Below are 22,731 nucleotides of genomic sequence, written 5' to 3' on the forward strand. Positions count from 1 at the left end.
TCAGGGATTTGTGGCCATTCACTCCAAGATCCCTGACTTCCTCGGCACCTCTCAGCATCTTCTTATTTGCTGTGTTTTCTTTTGCCGCCTTTGACTTCCATAAATGTATCATTTCACAGTTCTTTTGGGTTGAATTGCATTTGTCACTTTTTGTCCACCTGATCAGTCATTGATATCATTCTGTAGTCTACAGTTGTCTTCACTGTCTACCACACGGCCAATTTTTGTGTCATCTGCACGCTTCTTGATCCTGCCTGATGTATTTAAGTCCAAATCACAAAAAGTAGGGAATCTAGAACTGAGCCTGTGGAACTGAGGGGTGGCTCAGGGATGGCACAGTGGTTAGCACCATTGCCTCACAGTGCCAGGATCCTGGGTTCAATTCCCGCCTTGGGTGACTGTGTGTGGAGTTTGTACGTCCTCCCCATGTCTGCGTGAGTTTCCTCCGGGTGCTCCGGTTTCCCCCCCCCCCCCCCCCCCCCCCCAACTCCAAAGGTGTGCAGGTTAGGTGGATTGGCCATGCTAAATTGATCCTTATTGTCCAAAAGGTTACGCGAGGTTACTGGGTTACGGAGATAGGGTTGAGGCGTGGGCCTAATTAGGGTGCTCTTTCCAGTGGCCGGTGCAGACTCGATGGGTCGAATGGCCTCCTTCTGCACTGTAAATTCTATTATTCAATATGATTTTATGAACCCCACTGCAAACAGCCTTCCAGTCACAAAAACACCTGTCAACCACTATCGTTTTTTTCCTGCCACTGAACCAATTTTGTACCCAGATGGCCACATTCCCATGGATGGCTTTTATTTTATTAACCAGCCTTTGACCTTGTCAAAAGCCTTGCTATAATCGATGAAGACCACATCAACAGCACTACCCTCATCAATCCTCATTGTTACTTCCTTAAAAAATGTAATCAAGTTGGTCAGATGTAACTTTTCCTTAACAAATCCGTGCTGATCCATATCTCCACATCATGACTATTCTTGATTAATCCATGCCTTTCTAAATGACAGTTTATCCTGTCTCTCCAACTTGATCCAATAATTTGCCCACTATCGGCGCCTGTAATTGTTTGGTCCAACATTTGCTCCCTTTTCAACAAAGGTACAACATTAGCAGACCTCCAATCATCCAGTACCATACTTGTTTGTTTATTTTTTTCACAAATGCCAAGCAGATTCTTCTGGTCCTGCTGTGTTAAGTGCGGATTGGCCTCCGCTGAATCTATGGATTGGGCATTCTTCTGTGATGTCGTGCATAGTTTGTTCTCTTCTACAGGCACATGGGGGGCTGACACTAATGCCCCATCTGTGGAGATTGGCCAAGCAGGGTGTGTGTGGGGGGCTTGATATTTGGTCAGCCCACCCTTCTTAGTGGGAATACAATTATTTCTGACACTGATTTACCAGTAAGTAGCTATTTCCAGTCCACTTCTGCAAAATCGCTTCTCAACTTACTATAATTGGCCTTTCTCAAATATAGAACTTTAATTCCAGTTCAGTCATATTTTTCCATAATTATGTTAAAACTGACAGAATTATGGTCAGTACTACCAAAATGCTCTCCTGTCCAACTTAATTTCCTAAAACTAGGTCCAGAACTGCGTTCTCTCTTGTTGAACTTGCTGCAACTGGCCAAAAAGGTTCTCCTGAATTCTGATCCCTCCATTCCTTTCACGCTAAAACTAACAGTTAATAATGGGGCAGTTAATATCCCCTGCCATTACAACCCTATTGTATTTGCACTTCTCAGAGTGCATATTTGCACTTCTATCTCTGACTGTTTGGGGTACACTCCCGATCGTGTGACTGTCCCTTTTTTGTTCATCAGCTCAATACACATGGCTTCAATTAATGATCCTTCAAACAAATCGTCCCTCCTCATAGCTGTCATTGCATCTCTACTCAAAATTGCCCAGCCTTTCTCTTTTTAACCTGCACCTCAAATAAATTCAACGAATTAATAAATAAATCAGGAACTAAAATCCAGCAATATGACCATTAAACTATTGCCAATCATCAAAAACTCATCTGGTTCACTAATGTTCTTTAGAGAAGAAAATCTGCCATCCTTCTCTGCTCTGGCTCCACGCCCAAAGCAACGTGGTTGACTCTTAAATATCCTTCAAAATGGCTATTCAGTTGCATCAAACCACTTTGAGGTTGAAAAGGAATGAAACCGTACAGATCACCTGGCATCGATGTAGGCAACAAAAACAACAATGTCACACCAGCCCTATTGACCCTACTAGCCTCTAACCTCTGAGGGTTTGGACCAAAATTTGGAGAGCAGTCCCATAGACTAGTCAAGTGACAGCCTGATATAGTCATACTCACTGAATCATACCTTACAAAGAATATCCCAAATGCCACCGTCGCAATTCCACTAATAATATAGACCCACCAGACATGAAAGTACCACTACTGACACAGCTGACCAAGTCCTAAAAGACATAGTTGTTAGATTGGGTCTTTGGTAGGAGTTAGCGCCTCACAATCCTTGTGGAGATAAAGTTCTCGTTTTCACATTGAGGATACCCGCCATCATGTGTGGCACTTGGCCCTTGCTAAATGGGATAGATTTAAAACAGATGTAACTCAAAATTGGACATCCATGAGGTGAAATGGGACATTTGTAGCAACAGAATTCTTTCAATCACAATCTGTGACCCTCATGGCCCAGCATATCCCTCACTCAATCTCTATCATCAACCTTGGTTCAATGAAGCATGCGGGAGCACCAGGCATACCAACATATGAGGTGTCAATCTGATGAAGTTTCAACGCAAGATCATTTACATGCCAAAAAGCAGAGCAGCATGCAGTAGATAGAGCTAACTGATTCCACAAGCAACAGATCAGATATTAGTTCCGCAGTCCTGCCACATCCAGACACGAATAGTGGTGAACAATTAAACAACTGAAATGAAATGAATGAAAATCGCTTATTGTCACAAGTAGGCTTCAAATGAAGTTACTGTGAAAAGCCCCTAGTCGCCACATTCCGGCGCCTGTTTGGGGAGGCTGGTACGGGAGGAGGAGACTCCACGTTACTGCAATAGTACTGCTCTAGAACTTATGCTCTAGAACTGGTCATGCCACTAACAAAGCTGTTCCAGTACAGCTTACAATACTGGTATCTACCCAGCAATGTGGAAAATTGCCTAGGTATGTCCTGTCCACAAAAAGCTGGAAAAATCCAACCCAGTCAATTACTACCCCATCAGTCTACTCTCACGCATTAACAAAGTGATGCAAGTGTCATCGACCATGCTATCAAGTGGCACCTACACAGCAATAACCTGTTCAGTTTGGGTTCCACCAGGGCACTTGGCTCCTGATTTCATTACAGCCTTGATTTAAACTCCGAGCTAAACCCGAGGTGAGAGCTCTTGAAATCAAGGCAGCATATGACTAAATGTGACATCAAGGAATCTGCCAAAACTGAAATCAGTGGAACGCAGGGGAAAGCTCCACTGGTTGGAGTCAGACCTGGCACAAAAGAAGATGATTGTGCTTGTTGCAGGTCAATTATCTCAGCCCCAGAGCATCAATGCAAGAGTTCCTTAGGTTAATGTCCTAGGCCTTCAGCTGCTTCATCAATTACCTTCCCTCCATCGGGTCAGAAGTGGATATGTTCGCTGATATGATTGCCCTATGTTCAGCACTACTCTGAACTCCTCTGATACTAAAGTAGTCTGCGTCCATATGCAACAATACCCGGTCAACATTCCGGCTTGGGCTAATAAATGGCGAGTAATATTGTCACTACACAAGTGCCAGGCTATGACTATCTCCAACAAGATAGGATCTAATCATCTCCTCTTGACACTCAATGACATTACTAGCACAGAATCCCCTATTATCAACATCCTGTGGGTTTCCATTAACCAGAAACTGAATTAGACCAGCCATATAAATGCTGTAACTAAAAGAGAAGGTCAGAGGCTGGATTCTGCAGTGAATAACTCACCTGAATCACCAAAGCATGTTCACAATCAACAAGATACAAATCAGGAACATGATGGAATATTCTCCATTCGACTGGATGAGCACATCTCCAACAATACTCGATGTTCGTCACCATCCAGAGCAAAGTAGTCTGCTTGATTGACTCTCCAGCCACCACTTTCACCATTCACTCCCTCCACCACTGACTAACAATGTAGGCAGTGTGTACAATCTACAGATTCTACAAGATGCACTGCAGCAACTCACAAAGGGTCCTTTGACAGCACCATCCAAATTTTCAACCTCTACCACCAAGAAGGAAAAGAGCAGCAAATTCATGGGAACACCACCAGCAAGTTCCCATCCAAGCCGCATACCATCCTGATGTGAAACTATATCACCGTCCCTTCACTGTCACTGGGTCAAAATGCTGGATCTACCTTCCAAACAGCATTGTGATTGTACCTACACCATATGGACTGCAGCACTTTAAGCAGGTATTCACCATCGCCATCTCAAGGGCAATTAGGGATCAAATAATCCCTCACCGTGCAGAGACACCATTTGGCCCATCAAGTCCGCACCAACCCTCCAAAAGAACGCCCTACCTAGGCCCACCCTATCCCCATAACCCAATCTAACCTTTGGACAGGGGCAATTTACCATGCTTAATCCACCTAATCTGCACATCTTTGCACTGAGAGGGGAAATCTGAGTGCCTAGAGGGAATACAGGCAGACACCAGGAGAACATGTAAATTTCACAGGTCAGAATCGAACCAGGGTCCGTGATGCTGTGAGGCAGCTGTGTTAATCACTGTGCCATCGGATGGGCAACTATTACTGACCTAGCCAGAGATGATTAAATCCCTTGAAGGAATAACAAAAATCTGATCCCTCTACTTTGTTTCGTGTCACTCAGCCAATTCCATGTTCATGTCGCTACTGCCCCTTTTATTCCTCTAAGTTTGCTGACAAGCCTATCACATTGCATTTTGTCAAATGTCTTTTGAAAAGCCATGTTCACTGCAATAGCCTCATCCACTTGATGTTACCTCGTCAAAAATTTCAAGCAAATTATTTAAACTCTACTTGTCCTCAACTAATCAATGGTGGCTTTCCTCAGTTAATACACATTTATCCAAGTGGCTTAATTTTGACCCTGATTATTATTTCTAAAACCCATCACAATATTAAACTGACTGGCCTGTAGTTGCTGGACTTATCCTTACGCCATTTGAAATCCTTCAGTCCTCTGGTACCACCCGTGTACCTAAGGAGGATTGGAAGGTAATGGTCAGTGTCTTTGCAATTTCCACTCTTGATTTCCCTCAGTATTGTTGGGTGTATCCTATCCAGCCCTGTGATTTACCTACTTTTAAGTACAGCCAATACCTCATCGATTGCTCCTCCTTATCAACTTTTAACCCATGCAGGGTCTCCACTACCTATTCTACAAAAATTTGGGCAGCATTTTCTTTGTTAGTAAAGATAGATGCAGTGTACCCATTTAGTGCTTCAGCCATGCCCCTTGCCTACAAATATAAATGTCCTCTTTGGTCCCGAATCAACCCAACTCTCCTTTTGCTACCGTTTTACTGTCCATCTGTCTACAGATGACTTTTGATTCCCTTTTATGTTAACATAAAAGTTAGTATATTTTGCAGCTTTGAAATATTTTTCTAATGTAGATATAAAATAAGTTAAATAAATCAGTACTATAGTTTTAATGTATACCTGGCCTACCTGTTCTTAATTATTTACATTTAAGGAGAATTTAAATATTCATTATACAAAACTGCCTTTCATAGATTAGGAGTTTTAAGTTAAATTGTAACTCCCATTTGTATTCTTATTTGAATTTTTATTTTTGTACAATTCAAAGTGAGAGATTTCAAAGCGAAGAAACAGAAGACTTCAGAGACCGACCAGTCATCCATTAAATATGGTCTTTTTTCTCGACGTGAGCCATCTATCCCAGTGTTGCTTTTAAGCACTTCAAAGTTAGGTGGAGCATTGGATAGATATAAAATAAGCTGCCATTTTTTTCCCCATCATAAAATGTTTCTTAAACTCAACCTCCAGAAATAATTTTACTTATACAAGTGTGAATTTTCTACTAATAGCAGCTAATCTTTCCATCACAGTCAGTGCAACTGTTAATTTTTGCCAAATCAAACAGCAACGTGTATGACTTTTACAGCCAGCTGATACATTTTTATGCTTTCATGAATAGCCTATCTCAGACCTTTGTCCTAATGATAGCTGGGCAGCATACTAAGCCATAGTATCGTATAGTTGCCTTTAAGTAATGTCTTAATCTTCTGAAGTAATTCAATGTGGGTTTAAGAAGGGAAAGTGAAAAAATTTGGTATTTGTTCATTGAGAAGATTATTAGCAACCTTCGAAAGGGATGGCATGGTAGCACAGTGGTTAGCACTGTTGCTTCACAGATACATGGTCCCAGATCCCATCCCGGCTTGGGTCACTGTCTGTGCAGAGTCTGCACGTTCTCCCTGTGTCTGTGTGGGTTTACTCCGGGTGCTCCGGTTTCCTCCCACAAGTTCCGAAAGACGTGCAGTTAGGTAATTTGGACATTCTGAATACTCCCTCCATGTTCCCGAACATTCCCGGAATGTGGCGACTAGGGGCTTTACACAATAACTTCATTGCAGTGTTAATGGAAGCCTACTTGTGAAACTAAAGATTATTATTATTAAAAGGAATACGTAGTGTGAAGATTAAATTAGATTTGAAAGACTATATTGGAAAATAACATACTTGATCAGATAGTACTTAAGACTGGCCTATTTGAAAACTATTGATCTTTATTTTACAGATATAATGGTTGGGATGGGTTATACCCAAGAGGAAATCCAGGAATCACTTGCCAAAATGAAATATGATGACATAACTGCAACATATTTGTTGCTGGGTCGAAAGTCCAATGAGGTAAGCATAAAGAAAGAAGAATAAGCTTGCACTTGTTTAGTTTTAACAACTTCAAAACTTTCCAAAGTACTTTGTGACTAATGTAGTTTTTTCAAAGTACTATTGGAATATAGGAAAACGTAATTGCCAATGTGCAGACTCAAAAGCCTCAAAAACAGTAATGCGATAAATTACCAGATAGTCTGCTTTTTTGTGATGGTTATTGAGGGAATAGTAATCAATTAGAACACCAGGTTGCCCACACCTTCTCCCCTAGAATAATTTCATTGGATCTTTTAAGTCTTGTTTGGGAGAGCTACAGTAACTTGCTTTAATAACTAATTTGAAAGACAGCAACTACGATAATGCAATACCTCTGCTATACCGTATGAAAGTCTCAGCCTAGGTTATGTGATCAAACTCTGCAGTGAGACGTGAACCCACAACCATCTTCAACTCAAATGCAAGAATGCTATCATTGAGCCAGGTCAATACTATTACAACCAATAATGACCAAAATAATGTTGATTGCTCTACTTCTATTTACCGGCCGGCCTCCCTGAACAGGCGCCAGAATGTGGCAATTAGGGGCTTTTCACAGTAACTTCATTGAAGTCTACTTGTGACAATAAGCAGTTATTATTATTATATGACCATACGGTGTAATGTTCTCCCATATTCCATTCATATGCTGCCTAGAAATCAGAGTGGTGATCCAGCACTAAGATATGATATGCTGCAGGGGTAGGGTAACTTCATTTGCCAAACTAATTTCCATTCCACTTTGAAAACTCAGCTTTCGATACCTTTCAATCTAACACAACTAAGATCAGAAACCAAGAGTGGAGGGTTGAATTTACAAAAACGGAGCAGGAGTAGGCCATTCGGCCATTCTCCCACAAGAGAAAACATCCTCTCCCATCCACCCTGTTAAGACCCCTCGGGATCATATATGTTTCAACAATGTTCTCTCTTTGGACTTCCGGTGGTGGCCATGGAGGTGTAGGTTGCACATTTGATAGCTCCCGCCTGTGACGGATTTTTGGACCTTTTTACCCCGTTTATTTCCGGATTTTATGGGATAAATCAGTGAAGAGTGAGACGGTGAGGAGAAATCCCCCTCCGGTGTATGGAGAATTGGACCAGAAGTGGCCGTGTGAGAAGACAAAGTCCTATAAAGAAGACGCGAGCAGAGCTGGTAACGTGGGAAAGCATGGCAGAGAGCAAGGGCCACGGGGAGACCGCACAGTGGTCGACGGAGCAGCTGGTGAAGTTTTTCGAAGATTGCTTCGCCAAGCTGAAGAAGAACATGCTGGACCCGATTAAGGCTTCGATTGATCAAGTTGTGCAGAATCAAGAGACCCACGGAAGAGCGATCCAGGAGGTGGAGAAAAAGGTGTCCGAGCACAAGGAGTACATAACCGTGCTGAGACCAAGATGGAGATGATGACCCACCGCCAGAAAAGAATGCAGAAGAAGCTGGATGACCTGGAGAACAGGTCCAGGAGGCAGAATCTTAGAATTGCCGACCTCCCTGAAGGCAGTGAGGGATCGGATGTGAGGGCTAATGTCATGGATATGTTGGAGAAGCTGATGGGGGCTGAGGAGTTCCCTCAGCCCCTGGAAGTGGATAGAGTTTTCACCGATTCCGGAACAAGGAACACGTTCTGCGGTGGGCCAAGAAGGAATGGAGCAGCAAGTGGGAAAATTGTGACCTGCGCATTTATCAGGATCTGGGCACGGACTTGGCTAAGAGTCAAGCTGGGTTTAATTGGGCAAAAATGGCCCTCTTTAAGAAGGGATGAAGTTTGGGATATTGTACCCAGCCCGTCTGGGTCACACATGAGGAACGGGACTTCTACTTCGAAACACCAGCCAAAGTATTGCCTTTTATTAAAGAAAAAAGGCTGGAGGTGAACTAAAAGACACTGAAGCCTTGGAGAATACAGTGGTGGCGATTTGTTGTGCTGGGCTGTATAAGTAGTGTTATGTGTTATAAGGGGCTGTTTTGATGGCTAAAGATAACTTTGTCTTGCAGGGGGCTGGTCTTTGGGGCTGGTTCTGATTTTGGGTGTTTTTTTTTCCAAAGTGACTGTTTCTTCACTTTTTTCTGATGTTTGTTTACTGGAGAATGTGATGCTTTTAACATGTTTGTCCAAGTGGGGGGAGAGGGGAGAGAACAATGGGGAGACAGACTGCTTGGTGCCATGGACGGGCGCTATCAAATCCGCATGGGTCAGCTGACTCATGGAAGCACAGTGGGGGGTGAGCAGGTGTTAAGCTGGAGCTTGACTTGGGAGGTTGGGTTTCTAGTGCTGTTGCTGGGGAGAGGGAGAGGAGGGAGCTGACGGGAGGAACTGTTACTTGGGGACAAATGGGAGGTTGGGAACGGCGAATGCCCAAGGGGAGGCTCGAGGAGGCGGAGGGCGCGAACTAGAGGCTGGCCTAAAAAGGGCGATGGCTAATTGGCGGGGATGAGGGGTGGTGGACGTGGATTGCGGGGAGGGGGGGAAACCCCCCCTCGACCAGGCTGATTACATGGAATGTCAGCGGGTTGAATGGGCCGGTCAAGAGGGCTCGTGTGTTTGCGAATTTGAGGGGGCTGAAGGCGGACGTGGCAATGCTACAAGAGACACACCTAAAGGTTATAGACCAGACGAGACTGAAAAAGGGGTGGGTTGGCCAAGTATTCCACTCAGGACTGGACTCAAAGACCAGGGGGGTAGCAGTCTTTATCAATAAAATGAGTGGCATTCGAGGCAGGGAGAATCTTGTCAGACAAGGGGGATAGGTACATAATGGTGAGTGATAAGCTTAAGGGGGTGCAAGTGGTACTTGTGAACATATATGCTCTGAATTGGGGCGATGTGGAATTGATGAGGCGGGTGTTAGGTAAGATCTCAGACTTAGTCACATAACCTGATTATGGGAGGAGATTTTAACACAGTCATTGATCCGGAATTGGGCCAGTCAAAATCCAGGACAGGGAGGAGGCCGGCTACAAAGGAATTGATGGGGCTTATGGAACAGATGGTGTGAGTAGACCCATGGAGGTTTGCATGGCCAAGGGCGAAGGAGTTTTCTTTTTTCTCCCATGTCCACAAGGTATACTCTCGCATCGACTTCTTTGTTCTGAGCAGGGCGCTTATACCGGAGGTAGTGGATACTGAGTACTCGGCAATCGCAGTGTCGGATCATGCCCCACATTGAGTGGATCTACGGGTTAGTGTGGAGAGAGGGCAATGCCCGCTGTGGAGACTGGATGTGGGGTTGTTAGCAGACGAAGCGATCTGTGGGCGGGATAACAAGTCCATCCAGAACTACCTGGAAACAAATCATACGGGGGAGGTCTCTGCAGCAAAGGTTTGGGAAGCTTTGAAGGCAGTGGTCAGAGGGGAATTAATCTCGATACGGGCCCACAGAGAAAAGGTGGAACAGGCTGAGAGGGACAGGTTAGTTGAGAAGATACTTCAGGTGGACAGGAGATACTCGGTGGCCCCGGACGCGGGGCTACTGAGGGAGCGGCGGCAGTTACAGGCGGAGTTTGGACTGTTGACTACAGGGAAAGCGGTGGAACAGTTGAGGAAGGCAAATGGGGGGGGGTTTTTAAGAGTATGGGGGAAAGACAAACAGAATGTTAGCGCACCAGCTCAGGAAAAGGGATGCGGGGAGATAGGAAAAGTAAAGAGTAGAGTAGGGAATACTGTCCTGGACCCAGTGGGGGTGAATGAGGTGTTTAAGGACATTTATAGGAAATTATGAGTCTGAACCCCCAGCTGGGGTGGAGGGGAAGAGGCAGTTTTTGGATCAGTTGAGGTTTCCATGGGTAGATGAGGATCTGGTGGAAGGGCTGGGAGGCCCAATTGAGATTGAGGAAATAATCGAGGGGCTGGAGGGCATGTAGTTGGACAAGGTCCCAGGGGCTGATGGCTATCCAGTGGAATTCTATAAGAAGTTTTCAGAGATATTGAGCCCACTGCTGGTGAGGACATTTAATGAAGCAAGAGAGAAGGGAGTCCTCCCCCCAAAAATGTCGCACGTCTTGATTTCATTGATCCTGAAAGGGGAGAAGGATCCGTAGCAATGCGGGTCATACAGGCCAATTCCTCTACCAAATGTGGACGCCAAACTGCTGGCTAAGATACTGGCCACAAGGATAGAGGACTGTGTCCCAGGGGTGATAGGGGAAGACCAGACGGGATTTGTAAAGGGCGAGCAACTCCAGCCAATGTTCGAAGGCTTTTAAATGTTATTATGATGCCCCCAGAAGGAGAGGCGGTGGAGGTGGTGATAGCAATGGATGCGGAGAAGGCTTTTGATCGGGTGGAGTGGAATTACCTGTGGGAGGTGCTGGGAAGGTTTGGATTTGGTGAGGGCTTTATTGACTGGGTGTGGTTGCTCTTATCAGGCACCAGTAGCGAGTGTGCGTATGAACCGGCTGAGGTCGGGGTATTTTAAACTACACCGAGGGACAAGGCAAGGGTGCCCCCTCTCACCGTTAGTGTTTGCTCTGGCCATATAGCTATTGGCCATGGCGTTAAGAGCCTCTAGGAACTGGAAAGGGCTGGGCTGGTTCGGGGGGAGGGGGGCACCGGGTCTCACTTTACACTCTTGTATATTTCACACCCTTTGGAGGGGATGGGGGAAGTAATGCGAATCCTGGGGGAATTTGGCAATTTTTCGGAGTATAAATTGAACATGGGGAATAACGCTATGTTTGCGATCCAGGCAAGAGGACAGGAGAAGAGACTGGGAAAGCTGCCACTTAGAATGGTAGGAAAGAGCTTTCAGTATCTGGGACTCTGGGTGGCCCGGGAATGGGAGGCACTGCACAAGTTAAACCTATCCCGGTTGGTACAACAAATGGAAGGGGACTTAGAGTTGGGACATGCTCCCACTATCACTGGCGGGAAGGTACAGACCATGAAAGTGACGGTCCTCTCCAGATTTCTGTTTGTCTTTCAGTGCTTCCCCATCTTCATCCCAAGGGCTTTTTTTCAAGCGGGTGAATAAGGTTATTTCAGGCTTTGTGTGGGCGGGTAAAACCCCGCGAGTGAGAAGTGTTGCTGGAGCGCAGTCGGGGTGAAGGTGGGTTGGCGTTGCCGAACGTCTGCGACTACTACTACTGGGTGGCTAATATAGCCATGATTAGGAATGGGTAGTGGGGGGTTCGGTGTGGGAGCGGATGAAGGCGGCGTCATGCAAAAACAGAAGTTTGGGAGCACTGATAACGGCACCTCTTCCGTTCTCGCCGGTCCGATACTCTACAAGTCCGGTGGTGGTGGCTCTGGGAATTTGGGGACAATGGAGGAGATATAAGAGAGTGGAGGGAGCATCGGTTTGGACCCCGATTTATAATAATCATCAGTTTGTACCGGGTAGGCTGGCCGGTGGGTTCTGGAGATGGCAAAGGGCATAAATTAGAAGGATGGGGGATCTATTTATAGATGGGAGCTTCCCCAGCTTGAAAGCCTTGGAGGATAAATTTGAATTGCCAGCAGGGAACCGATTTAGGTATTTGCAGGTGCGAGACTTCCTGAGAAAGCAGGTTGTGGCCTTTCTGCTGCTGCCACCACGGGGAGTACAGGATAGAATAGTCTCCAGTACCTGGGTGGGAGAGGGGAAGATATCGGATATTTATCAGGAACTCTCGGAGGCGGAGGAAACTCCGGTGGAGGAGCTTAAGGGCAAGTGGGAGGACAAGCTAGGAGGAGAGATAGAGGCCGGTCTGTGGGCGGATGCCCTAAACAGGGTATATACATCCTCACCATGTGCCAGGTTTAGCCTGATACAATTTAAGGTAGTCCACCGGGCGCACATGACAGTGGCTAGGTTGAGCAAGTTTTTCAGGGTAGGGGACAGGTGCGCGGGAAGTCCAGCAAATCATGTCCACATGTTTTGGGCATGCCCAAAGCTTAGAGGGTTTTGGCAGGGTTTTGCTAAGGCTATGTCCATGGTACTAAAATCACGGGTGGTGCCGAGTCCGGAGGTGGAGAATTTTGGAGTGTCGGAAGAGCCGGGAGTTCAGGGGGCGAAAGAGACTGACGTCTTGGCCTTTGCCTCCCTGGTAGCCCAGAGACAGATCTTGTTAATGTGGAGGACTCGAAGCCCCCGAGCGTAGAGACCTGGATTAGTGATATGGCTGGGTGTCTCAGTCTCGAGAAGATAAAGTTTGCCTTAAGAGGGACAATGGTGGGGCAGCACGGTGGCCAAGTGGTTAGCACAACCGCCTCACAGCGCTGAGGTCCCAGGTTCGATCCCGGCTCTGGGTCACTGTCTGTGTGGAGTTTGCACATTCTCCCCGTGTCTGCGTGGGTTTCGCCCCCACAACCCAAAAATGTGCAGAGTAGGTTGATTGGCCACGCTAAATTGCCCCTTAATTGGAAAAAAATAATTGGGTAATCTAAATTTATTAAAAAAAAAAAAAAGAGGGACAATGGTTGGGTTCACCCGGAGGTGGCAGCCGTTCATAGACTTTCTCGGGGAAAATTAAAATGTCAGCATATGCAATATTCCAAGGGGGCAGTGGGTGGGGTATTGTTTTATGGTTGGGGTGTGTGAAGATTGGGATGGAGGTGGAAATGTTTATGATACCATGTTTATGTCATTGTTGTTATTATTATAAAATCTTTCAAATACCTTAATAAAAATATTTCCTAAAAAACAAATTTCTCTCTTACCTAACCTGTCCAACATTTCCTCATAGTCAACCTGCCCATTCCAGGTATTAGTCTGGTAAATCTTCTCTGAACTGCTTTCAACACATTTACATCCTTTCTTAAATAAGATGACCATTGCTGTACACAGTACTCCAGATGTGCTATCACCAATCGCCTCTTTAACTGAAGCTTAACCGCCCTATTTTTCCATTAATTTCCCTTGCAAAAATGATGACATTCTATTAGCTTTCCTAATTACTTGCTGTACATGCATTCTATCCTTTTGCAATTCATGCACTAGGACATCCAGATCCCTCTAAATCTCAGAGCACTGCAATCGCTCACCTTTTAGATAACATGCTTGTCTTTTATTCTTCCTGCCATAATGGACAATTTTACATTTTTCCACAATATTTTTCATTTGCCAGATCTTTACCCGCTCACTTAAACTATCTTATTTTTGAGGCCTCCTTATGTCCTTTTCAACTTATTTTCCTATCTATCTTTGTGTCATCAGCAAATTTGGCAACCATCCCCTCCATCCCTTCATCCAAGTAATTTATATAAATTGTAAACCGTTGAGATCCCATCACGGATCCCTGTGACACATCACTCGTAACATCTTGCCAACCTGAAAAGACCCAGTAATGCCTATTCTCTGCTTCCTGTTAGCCAGCTGACCTTCTATCCATGCCAATATGTTACCCCAATGCCATGAGTGTTTATTTTCCACAATAACCTTTGATGTGGAATTTTATCAAATGCCTTTTGGAAATCTAAGTACAATACATCCACCAATCCCCCTTTATCCACAGCGCATGTTTATTCTCTGAGAACTCCAATAAATTGGTTAAACATGATTTACCTTTCACAAAACCACGTTGACTCCACCTGATTACCTTGAACTTATACATATGCCCTGCAATAGCCTCTTAATAATAGCTTCTAACATTTTCCCAATGACAGATGTTAAGCTAACTGGCCTGTAGTTTATATCTTTCTGTTTGTGGCACACTGTCTCCTTCCCACGTTTACTGTAGCGATTGAAGAAGGTGGCTCACTAGCATTTTCCCAAGGACTCTTGCGGATAGACAGCAAATACTGGCTTTGTCTGCTACAGTCATATCCCATGAATGAACATGGGGGAGGGGGAATCTCTAACTTTTTGCCACCAGATCACTAAATTTTCTTTCAGAAAGGTACAATTATTAGATCAGTTCTAAAGAAGAGTTGGGATAGTTTAATTTAATTGAAGAAATCTGGTGTAGACTGGTGCAAAACATAGTAAAATGTGACCATTTTACATAGGATTCCTGAACCCAGGTCACTTATGTAAATTAAAATCATAATGATGGCTGCATCGAACCCTAGGCCTAGGGCACCTCACTCAACTTTGACAAAGAGTCATCCAGACTCAAAACATTAGCTCCCTTCTCCCTCCACAGATGCTGTCAAACCTGCTGAGATTGTCCAGTAGTTTCTGTTTTTGTTGCAGATTCCAACATGCGCAGTAATTTGCTTTTATCACTCAGCACTTCTGTCCTTGCCCCAACCCTGACATAACCCCTCTAACAAAAACTAGTTACTTTCTACTGGCCAGTGTTGCTCGTTATGCTTTCCCTTAATTTGCTCTGTTTTAATTACCTTTGCTCAAGAGTCACCAGGTATCTTTTTGATACCACCACAGGGTTCAAAGCCGAATACTGATCAATGACTCGATACACCAGTTAGTAAGTTTGAAATCAATGCACATTTATTTACACGTACAGTCAATTATCACTCATGCATAAACTCTACTCACTAAACTACAACTACTACTAAAAGTCTATACTTAGCTTCGAGTGACCCACTCAGTCAGAGGAACAATGGCCGTTGTCCGGTTCTGATACTGCTGGCTTCGAACCGGTATAGAATAGTAGCTAGGAGCATCTATCTCGTAGCGTGCGTTGACCTTAGACTTACTTGGCTGGTGCTTGACGGCCTCTCGTCGCTGAGAGCCAAATGCCACGGTGAAGATGGAGAGGAGTAAGAGTTCTTCCAAGAGAGCGCTCTGACCTTGGGGACTCTGTTTTATAGCCCCCGGGGGTTTTGCGCCCTTCTGGGCGGACCCTGGACTTGGTCCCAATTAATTGGACCATGTCCCAATTGTTCGTATCGATTTTCTCCAATAACGGGGTTGTTCCCTGATCGTTGGGCGGGCTCTATGTAACCGTTGGCCTGCCTTTGTTTTAGCTTCCACTGGCGCCGGGAAGTCTGTCCTGGTACCGATTGTTTCAATCTTTCTCTTTGTCTCCGGAGATAGCTCATTACTATGCTAATGGCTAGTAGTTTCAGTTCTGTCTGGGTTCTGCAGGTTCCAATTCACAGGAACCTTGCACCTGCTTGTTTTTCTAGTGCTGTCCATTTTTCCCTGCACTCTTTGCGAGTATCCATTTTAGAATCAGGACGTGGCCACCCCAGGTGGCTACACCAGCTAATTTCTTGCCTTTTAGGGTTTACCCTGATTCCTTACAGCTTTCAGTTTAACTAATTGTCTTTTTGTGGAACTTTGTCAAATGCCTTTTGGTTGTCAAGGTGCATGATAAATCTAGCATTTCTCACAGTCAATATTTGTTCAAATCTCTAATCAAAGTGACCTCTGAGCTCTCTGAATAGAATAGTTGGAATAGAAATGTTCAATCTTCTGATGCTAGCTCAAAACCAGTTTTAGAATCGTTCTGAAAACAGTGAGCCCAACACTTAGAAATATAACTTAGAAATATTTCATTTCACGTTAGTGTTGATGTCTGGCATTGCTTTCATGCTTTGGCTTTTATGTTTATTGTCATCAGAAACTATTTGCAATATAATCTGGTTTTAACCACCGTGAAATGCAAATACTTTAGAGATGGAATTCAGATACTTTACTAAATTTACTAAATGGTGTTGCAGGGAAAATCCAGCATAATTAACAGACTTTAACTTGTTCTGTGAAATTGTTGCTGTGCATGTTACTGGGGTTGTTTATTTTTTTGAAAGGGATTTTTTTGAGTTCTGCAGTGATTGTAAGGTTTGATTTGACAGCCCCCATTTAAAATATATATAGTCAGATGAGATTCCTCACACCATGATCCTATATTTGTCTTCGTATGAAAATTGTCATGCAGATTTTTTTTTAAACTAGTACATGGGGCTTAATAAATCCTAGCTGTAAGATACCTTCCTAAATATGACATGATTGCACTTCTGGGGGTTGTAGTTTGTAAACTGCAGCATGAGTTTAAGGAACTAAACTGAAACTTAGTTTGTCATATTAATACATTAGAGGTAATTTTGATTGCTTCTCAACAAAATTTGCTTCATTACCCTCTTAGTTGGAAGTCAGTGATTCAAGCTCCAGCAGTAACCTTTCCTTAGCTAAGATCAGGCCAAGCAGTGACCTCAATAATAGTACTGGACAATCTCCTTCTCATCATAAGGTCCAAAGAAGTATATCAGCCAATCAAAAACAACGACGATACAGTGATCATGGTGAGTGCTCACAATCATCCACCTTTAACTTTCAAAATAAATTGGATTGTTTTTCTGTATGCTGAATTAAATATAGGCTTTTCTACCTTCCAAACTGTAGCATCAGAAGGCATATTACATATATGTAGACTAGAGTATTTTCTTAAATTCATCGCTTCTATCATCATAAGAGCTATGCGATTGTGGTGAATGTACACATTTAATTAAGATCTGCAGACTAGAATAATACCAGCATACTTGTGATTATTATACATTCAACATACACAATGAATTTAATAAATTCTGAACAAGACACTTGATTTAACTAATTACAGACTGTGAGGGACACAATCAAAAAAATAACTCTTTGTTTTTCAAAGCTGGACCCTCTATTCCGCCAGTGGTATCTTATCCAAAGAGAAGCCAGACTAGCACTACAGATAGTGACTTAAAAGAAGAAGTTCAGTCAAGGAAGTCCAGCACCTCTACTGTTGGAGGAAGAGGAATTACTCCTTCCAGCCCTAAGTTGGGAAGTGCTAACAACCCTAACAAAGCAGAGATTCCTGATCGCAAGAAGAGTTCTGTTGTAACGAGTGTAAGTATGCTGGATACATTTAAAATGTATTTATAATGATAACCTTTATTGTCATAAGTAGGCTTACATTAACACTGCAATGAAGTTACTGGGAAAAGCCCCTAGTCGCCACATTCTGGTGCCTATTCGGGTACACTGACGGAGAATTCAGAATGTCCAATTCAACTAACAGCACGTCTTTCGGGACTTGTGGGAGGAAACCGGAGCAGCCAGTCACTAAATGTGCAGTATTGTATAAAGAAAGAAGAAAGAAAGAAATAACTTCTATGTATGTAGTGACTTTCATAGCCACAGAGAATGGTTTAACAGCCAATTAGAAGTAATTGTAATCAGATATACCTGTTTTGGTGATGTTGGTTGAGAGATAAATGTTGTCTAGAATGCCAGGAGTAAGCCCCTGTTCTCTTTCAAAATATGCCATAGTATATTTTATGTTCAGGTGAGAAGGAAACCAGGTCCTTGGTTTAATGTCTCATCTGAATAGCAGCATTTCTATGATGTGTTCAAGTTTTTGGAATGCTGTTAGAACCCACAACCTTCTGACTCACAGGAATGACAGGAAAGAGTGCTATCACTGAGCCCAATCTCAAACATCATTGCAGGTTATATGATTACAAGCCTTTTTAAAATAAATTTGGAGCTCCCAATTATTTTTTCTCCAATTATTGGCTACATGATTACAAGCATTTTAAAAATAAATTTAAAGCTCCCATTTTTTTTTAACCAATTAAGTGGCAACTTAATGTGGCCAATCCACCTACCCTGCACATCTTTTGGGGATGTGAGGGTGAGACCCACGCAGACATGAGGAGCATGTGCAAACTCCACACGGACGGTTGACCCGGGGCGGGGATCGAACCCGGGTCCTCGGCACCGTGGGCCAGCAGTGCTAATCGCTGCGCCACCATGCTGCCCCTGATGACAAGCATTTTTAATAAGAAATTCTCAAGCAATAGAGCAATGGGCAGTGATTGCATATCTGAGTTCCAGCCTGAACAAATAATGCCCAGTGCTTTTATCGCATAAGATTTGCCAGTTTTCAGTCAAATTGCTAGAACAAGTATTTGGTGGGAAGCTTCAGTATCTGCTGGGAGAAGTCCCCCTCCTGTTTGTCAATTATTAAATGTTGCTGGTGCTGTAGAGGTCTGCGTTTCAGATTGGATATAATCCTGTAAGAAGAAGCACAAAAGGAGAAATTACATTATAAAAGCAGCAGAGAAACCGCTTTGAATAATTTTGAAGAAATCAATGCTTATTTGTCTATTATCAGAATAACACTGTGTCTGGAGGAATGACCCGACGGAATACATATGTATGCAGTGAAAGAACAAATGTTGATAGGCATTCAGTATTACAAAATGGAAAGGAAAACAGGTAATTATTTAGTCAAAGATGTTTTAGAGTGGTGCAGATTTCACTTTATGTTGAGCAATTTATCTATAATAATATCCAAATTCAATTGTGTTGCAAAAATCAAAGCTTATGTATAATGTTTCGATGTACCCTTACAACAGCATTGTTGCCTAAAATTTACACTGAACATAGTACTGAAATGCCTGTAGAGCACTATATTGCTTTGGAGTTTTAAACTGCTTTTCTTTTTCTACCTTCTGTTATTTTAATTTAAAAGGTAAAATTGCAGCTAACGTCTTTAAACAGCATGGTGTTTGCTTTCTTTTAATTTGCACTTGTTCAACATTGTGCTCCATGTTGTATTCTGTCTGCTTCTGCCTCTATCTCAACCACACTTCATCACAGCCTGACAGAAATGTCTGCTTGTGCGACTAGTTCTGCGTCTGCATATGCATCTCCTGCTTCTACATCCGCTTCTACTACATCTTCCACTTCTGCCCGATTGCGACATCAGAAGTCAATGTCCATGTCAGGCTCAGGGTATTCTACCAAGATGATGCCTGCAATAGACAATGAAGCAGATAACTTCCGGCCTAAGTAAGCAAAGGAGGATAATTCATTAAATCTACCTGTTGATTTTTTTTACTTGTTCTATTTTTGTTTAATTTTTCTATGTGTATATTGGAATCTATAAACAATTGCATAGATTTAGCTGCAAACTGCTTCTTTGCCCATACTTACTCAGTCCTGAAATATTTCTATAAAATCATAGGCCTATTTGATTACATTAAATTGATCATTTGAAATAATACATCAGCATAACAAGTAGCAAAAAGGCTGAACTAACTCCGTTATTATGCTTACAAATGAGCAGTTCTAATTACTTTTTGTTAGGACTATAATTCTAGTTTCGATATGGATAATGCCTGAGACTGATAGTTCTCGCTTAGCTCTTAATGTAAGGGAACTGTCTATTTACTTTCAGTTGTGTGCAGTTTACACAAACTGCAATCTTGAGTAATTATATTCTAGTTTCATTTCATACACAATTGTGGCAATCCAGTAATGAATTTGGATGATTGTGGATGAAGTTTGTACTCGATAGGTTTCACAAGTATGACATTCTTGTCAATTTCAGTGAATACTGTAGAAATGATGTGGAGATGCCGGCGTTGGACTGGGGTGAGCACAGTAAGAAGTCTTACAACACCAGGTTAAAGTCCAACAGGTTTGTTTCAAACACGAGCTTTTGGAGCACTGCTCCTAATGCGAGCATTTGCGGGTTCCGCACGCATGAGTGCGGCCTCAACCGGGATCTTGGATTCATGTCGCATTACATTCACCCCCCCCCACCAGCTGGCCTGGACTTGCAAAATCCTACCAACCGTCCTGGCTTGAGACAATTCACACCTCTTTAACCTGGGATTACCCCCTATCTCTGGATCTGTAATGATTTGATTACCCCCAAATGCTCGCATTCCAAGCATTGTCTGGCATCTCTGACTTTGTCTGTATAAATGTTTCTGGAACATACCTCTCCATTCGCCTGAGGAAGGAGCAGTGCTCCGAAAGCTCGTGTTTGAAACAAACCTGTTGGACTTTAACCTGGTGTTGTACGACTTCTTACAGTGAATAGAAAAGCTTTTGATGCCTAATTAAGCCTTTTGTGCTTATTTGCCAAAATTATACATTCTTGTGCATTTACAATTATACATTTACAATTGTAAATGTGACTTTCCAATTTGATATTTACAGTGCTTTATTTTTAATGCTATTGGTACAATTGGTATTTTTATCTTATCCAAGTCAAATTTTCGTCTTATCCAAGTCAAATTTTCCAACCGTAGACAGCTTTGATTGTTAAACTTGTTTAAGTAGGTACTTTTCCTGATGTGCGTCAGCTGATAACATCATTTTATTTCTCTGGAAAGAACTCTTTGCGGACTAGTAATGTATTGAGAGTATTTTTGATGCCGAATATGTTCTGCAACAATATTGGACCTTCACTAATTACAAAACACTACTTCAGTACAGTATTTGTGATGTTATTTTTTCATAAAATACATATATTTTCTTGTAGCACTGCTCCTGGTCAGAGGACACCTGTGACCTCCACCCACAGCATCAGTAGTGCCACTACTCCTGACCGGATGCGTTTTCCCAGAGGAACTGCCAGCCGTAGCACTTTTCATGGTGGCCAGCTCAGAGAACGACGAAATGCTACATACAATGGACCACCTGCATCTCCCACACTGTCTCACGATGCTACTCCTCTATCACAAACGCGAAGTAGAGGTTCCACAAATCTCTTCACTAAATTAACCTCAAAACTCACAAGAAGGTAAGTGTAATTGTAAGATTTGAATAGAGTAAAAGATGGTCACTTGCATTAAAATATATATTTTTAACATTAATAGAGCTTGTAAAAGTATTTAACAGGCATCCATTCCTGTGTTTTAATAATTTGACTAATTTAGATTAAACTTTTAATCACTACTTGAACCTGAGCCTGCTCCTTAAAAGCAGTGTACTTAAAAGCAGTGTAAAAGAATTGTTACTGCTGTCAACCCAACAGTGTTCTTTTTTTAATCTTTAAAATTTAGAGCTCCCAGTTTAGTTTTTTCCATTTAGGAGCAAATTAGTGTGGCCAATCCACCTAACCTGCACATCTTTGGGTTGTGGGGGTGAAACCCACGCAGACACAGCGAGAATGTGCAAATCCATACAGACGGTGACCCGTGGCCGGGATCGAACCTGGGTCCTCAGCGCTGCAGGCTTCAGTGCTAACCACTGTGCCGCCCAACCCAACAGTGTTTAATCATGTGAAGTTTATATTCTAATTGGTTGAAGTTGCCATTTTTGTAGAGTAATTTATTGCATAATATCATTAGCAATAAACAGAGAACTTGCAATGAAACAGTATTTTTCATATTTTCAGGATGTCTCAAGATATCAATGAATTATATATCCAGTATAGTCATTGTTTTAATGTAGGTAAATGCTGGAAAGTCCAACAAACAATATCTCCTCAGGCCTTGTCAATCAGCAAGATCGTAGCTGATTTGATACGGCCTTAACTCCACATTACTGCCTGTCCCCCATTATCTTGGACTCCCTTACCAATTAAAAATCTGTCTACCTCCATCTTGAATACATTTAATGGCCTATGCTCCACTGTTCACTGAGGGAGAAAATTTTGAACATTTAACAACCTTCGAACAAATTCTTCCTAACCTTTGCCTTAAATGGGAAAACCCCTCATGAGGAGAAACATCCTCTGAGCATCTACCTTGTCAAGCACCCTCAGAATCTTGTATGCTTGAATAAGATCATTCTCATTCTTCTAAACTCCAATGAGTATAGGCCCTAACTACTGAACTTTTCCTCATAAGACAGCCTCTTCATCACGGGAATCAGCCGAGTGAATCTTCTCTGAACTGCCTCCAATGTAAGTATGCCCCACTTTAAGCAAGGTGACCAAAACTACACACACTACTCTAGGTGTCATCTCGCCAGTGCTCTGTACAGTTGTAACAAGGCTTCTCTATTTTTATGCTTGCTGTACCTGCATGCTGATCTTTGTGGTTCATGCACAAGGACACCCAGGTCTCTCTTGCGCTTTGATAAAGAGTTATCGAACTCAAAACATTAGCTCTTTTCTCTCCCTACAGATGCTGCCAGACTTGCTGAGATTTTCCAGCATTTTCTCTTTCATCCCAGGTCTCTCTGTAGCCAGCATTCTGCACTCTCTC

General features: G+C 43.0%; 1 protein-coding gene across 1 annotated transcript in view; it reads left to right on the top strand.

Moving 5' to 3' along the window:
- Positions 1-22,731, top strand: part of mark3a (MAP/microtubule affinity-regulating kinase 3a) — a 236,405-nt gene that overhangs the window by 182,576 nt on the left and 31,098 nt on the right. The window contains 6 exon segments of the mRNA XM_038777504.1: positions 6,792-6,904; positions 16,896-17,052; positions 17,412-17,626; positions 18,897-19,000; positions 19,385-19,576; positions 21,060-21,320. Of these exon segments, the coding sequence (XP_038633432.1) occupies positions 6,792-6,904; positions 16,896-17,052; positions 17,412-17,626; positions 18,897-19,000; positions 19,385-19,576; positions 21,060-21,320 (1,042 nt within the window).

This window comes from Scyliorhinus canicula, chromosome 2, assembly GCF_902713615.1.
Source record: "Scyliorhinus canicula chromosome 2, sScyCan1.1, whole genome shotgun sequence".
Classification (NCBI taxonomy): domain Eukaryota; kingdom Metazoa; phylum Chordata; class Chondrichthyes; order Carcharhiniformes; family Scyliorhinidae; genus Scyliorhinus; species Scyliorhinus canicula.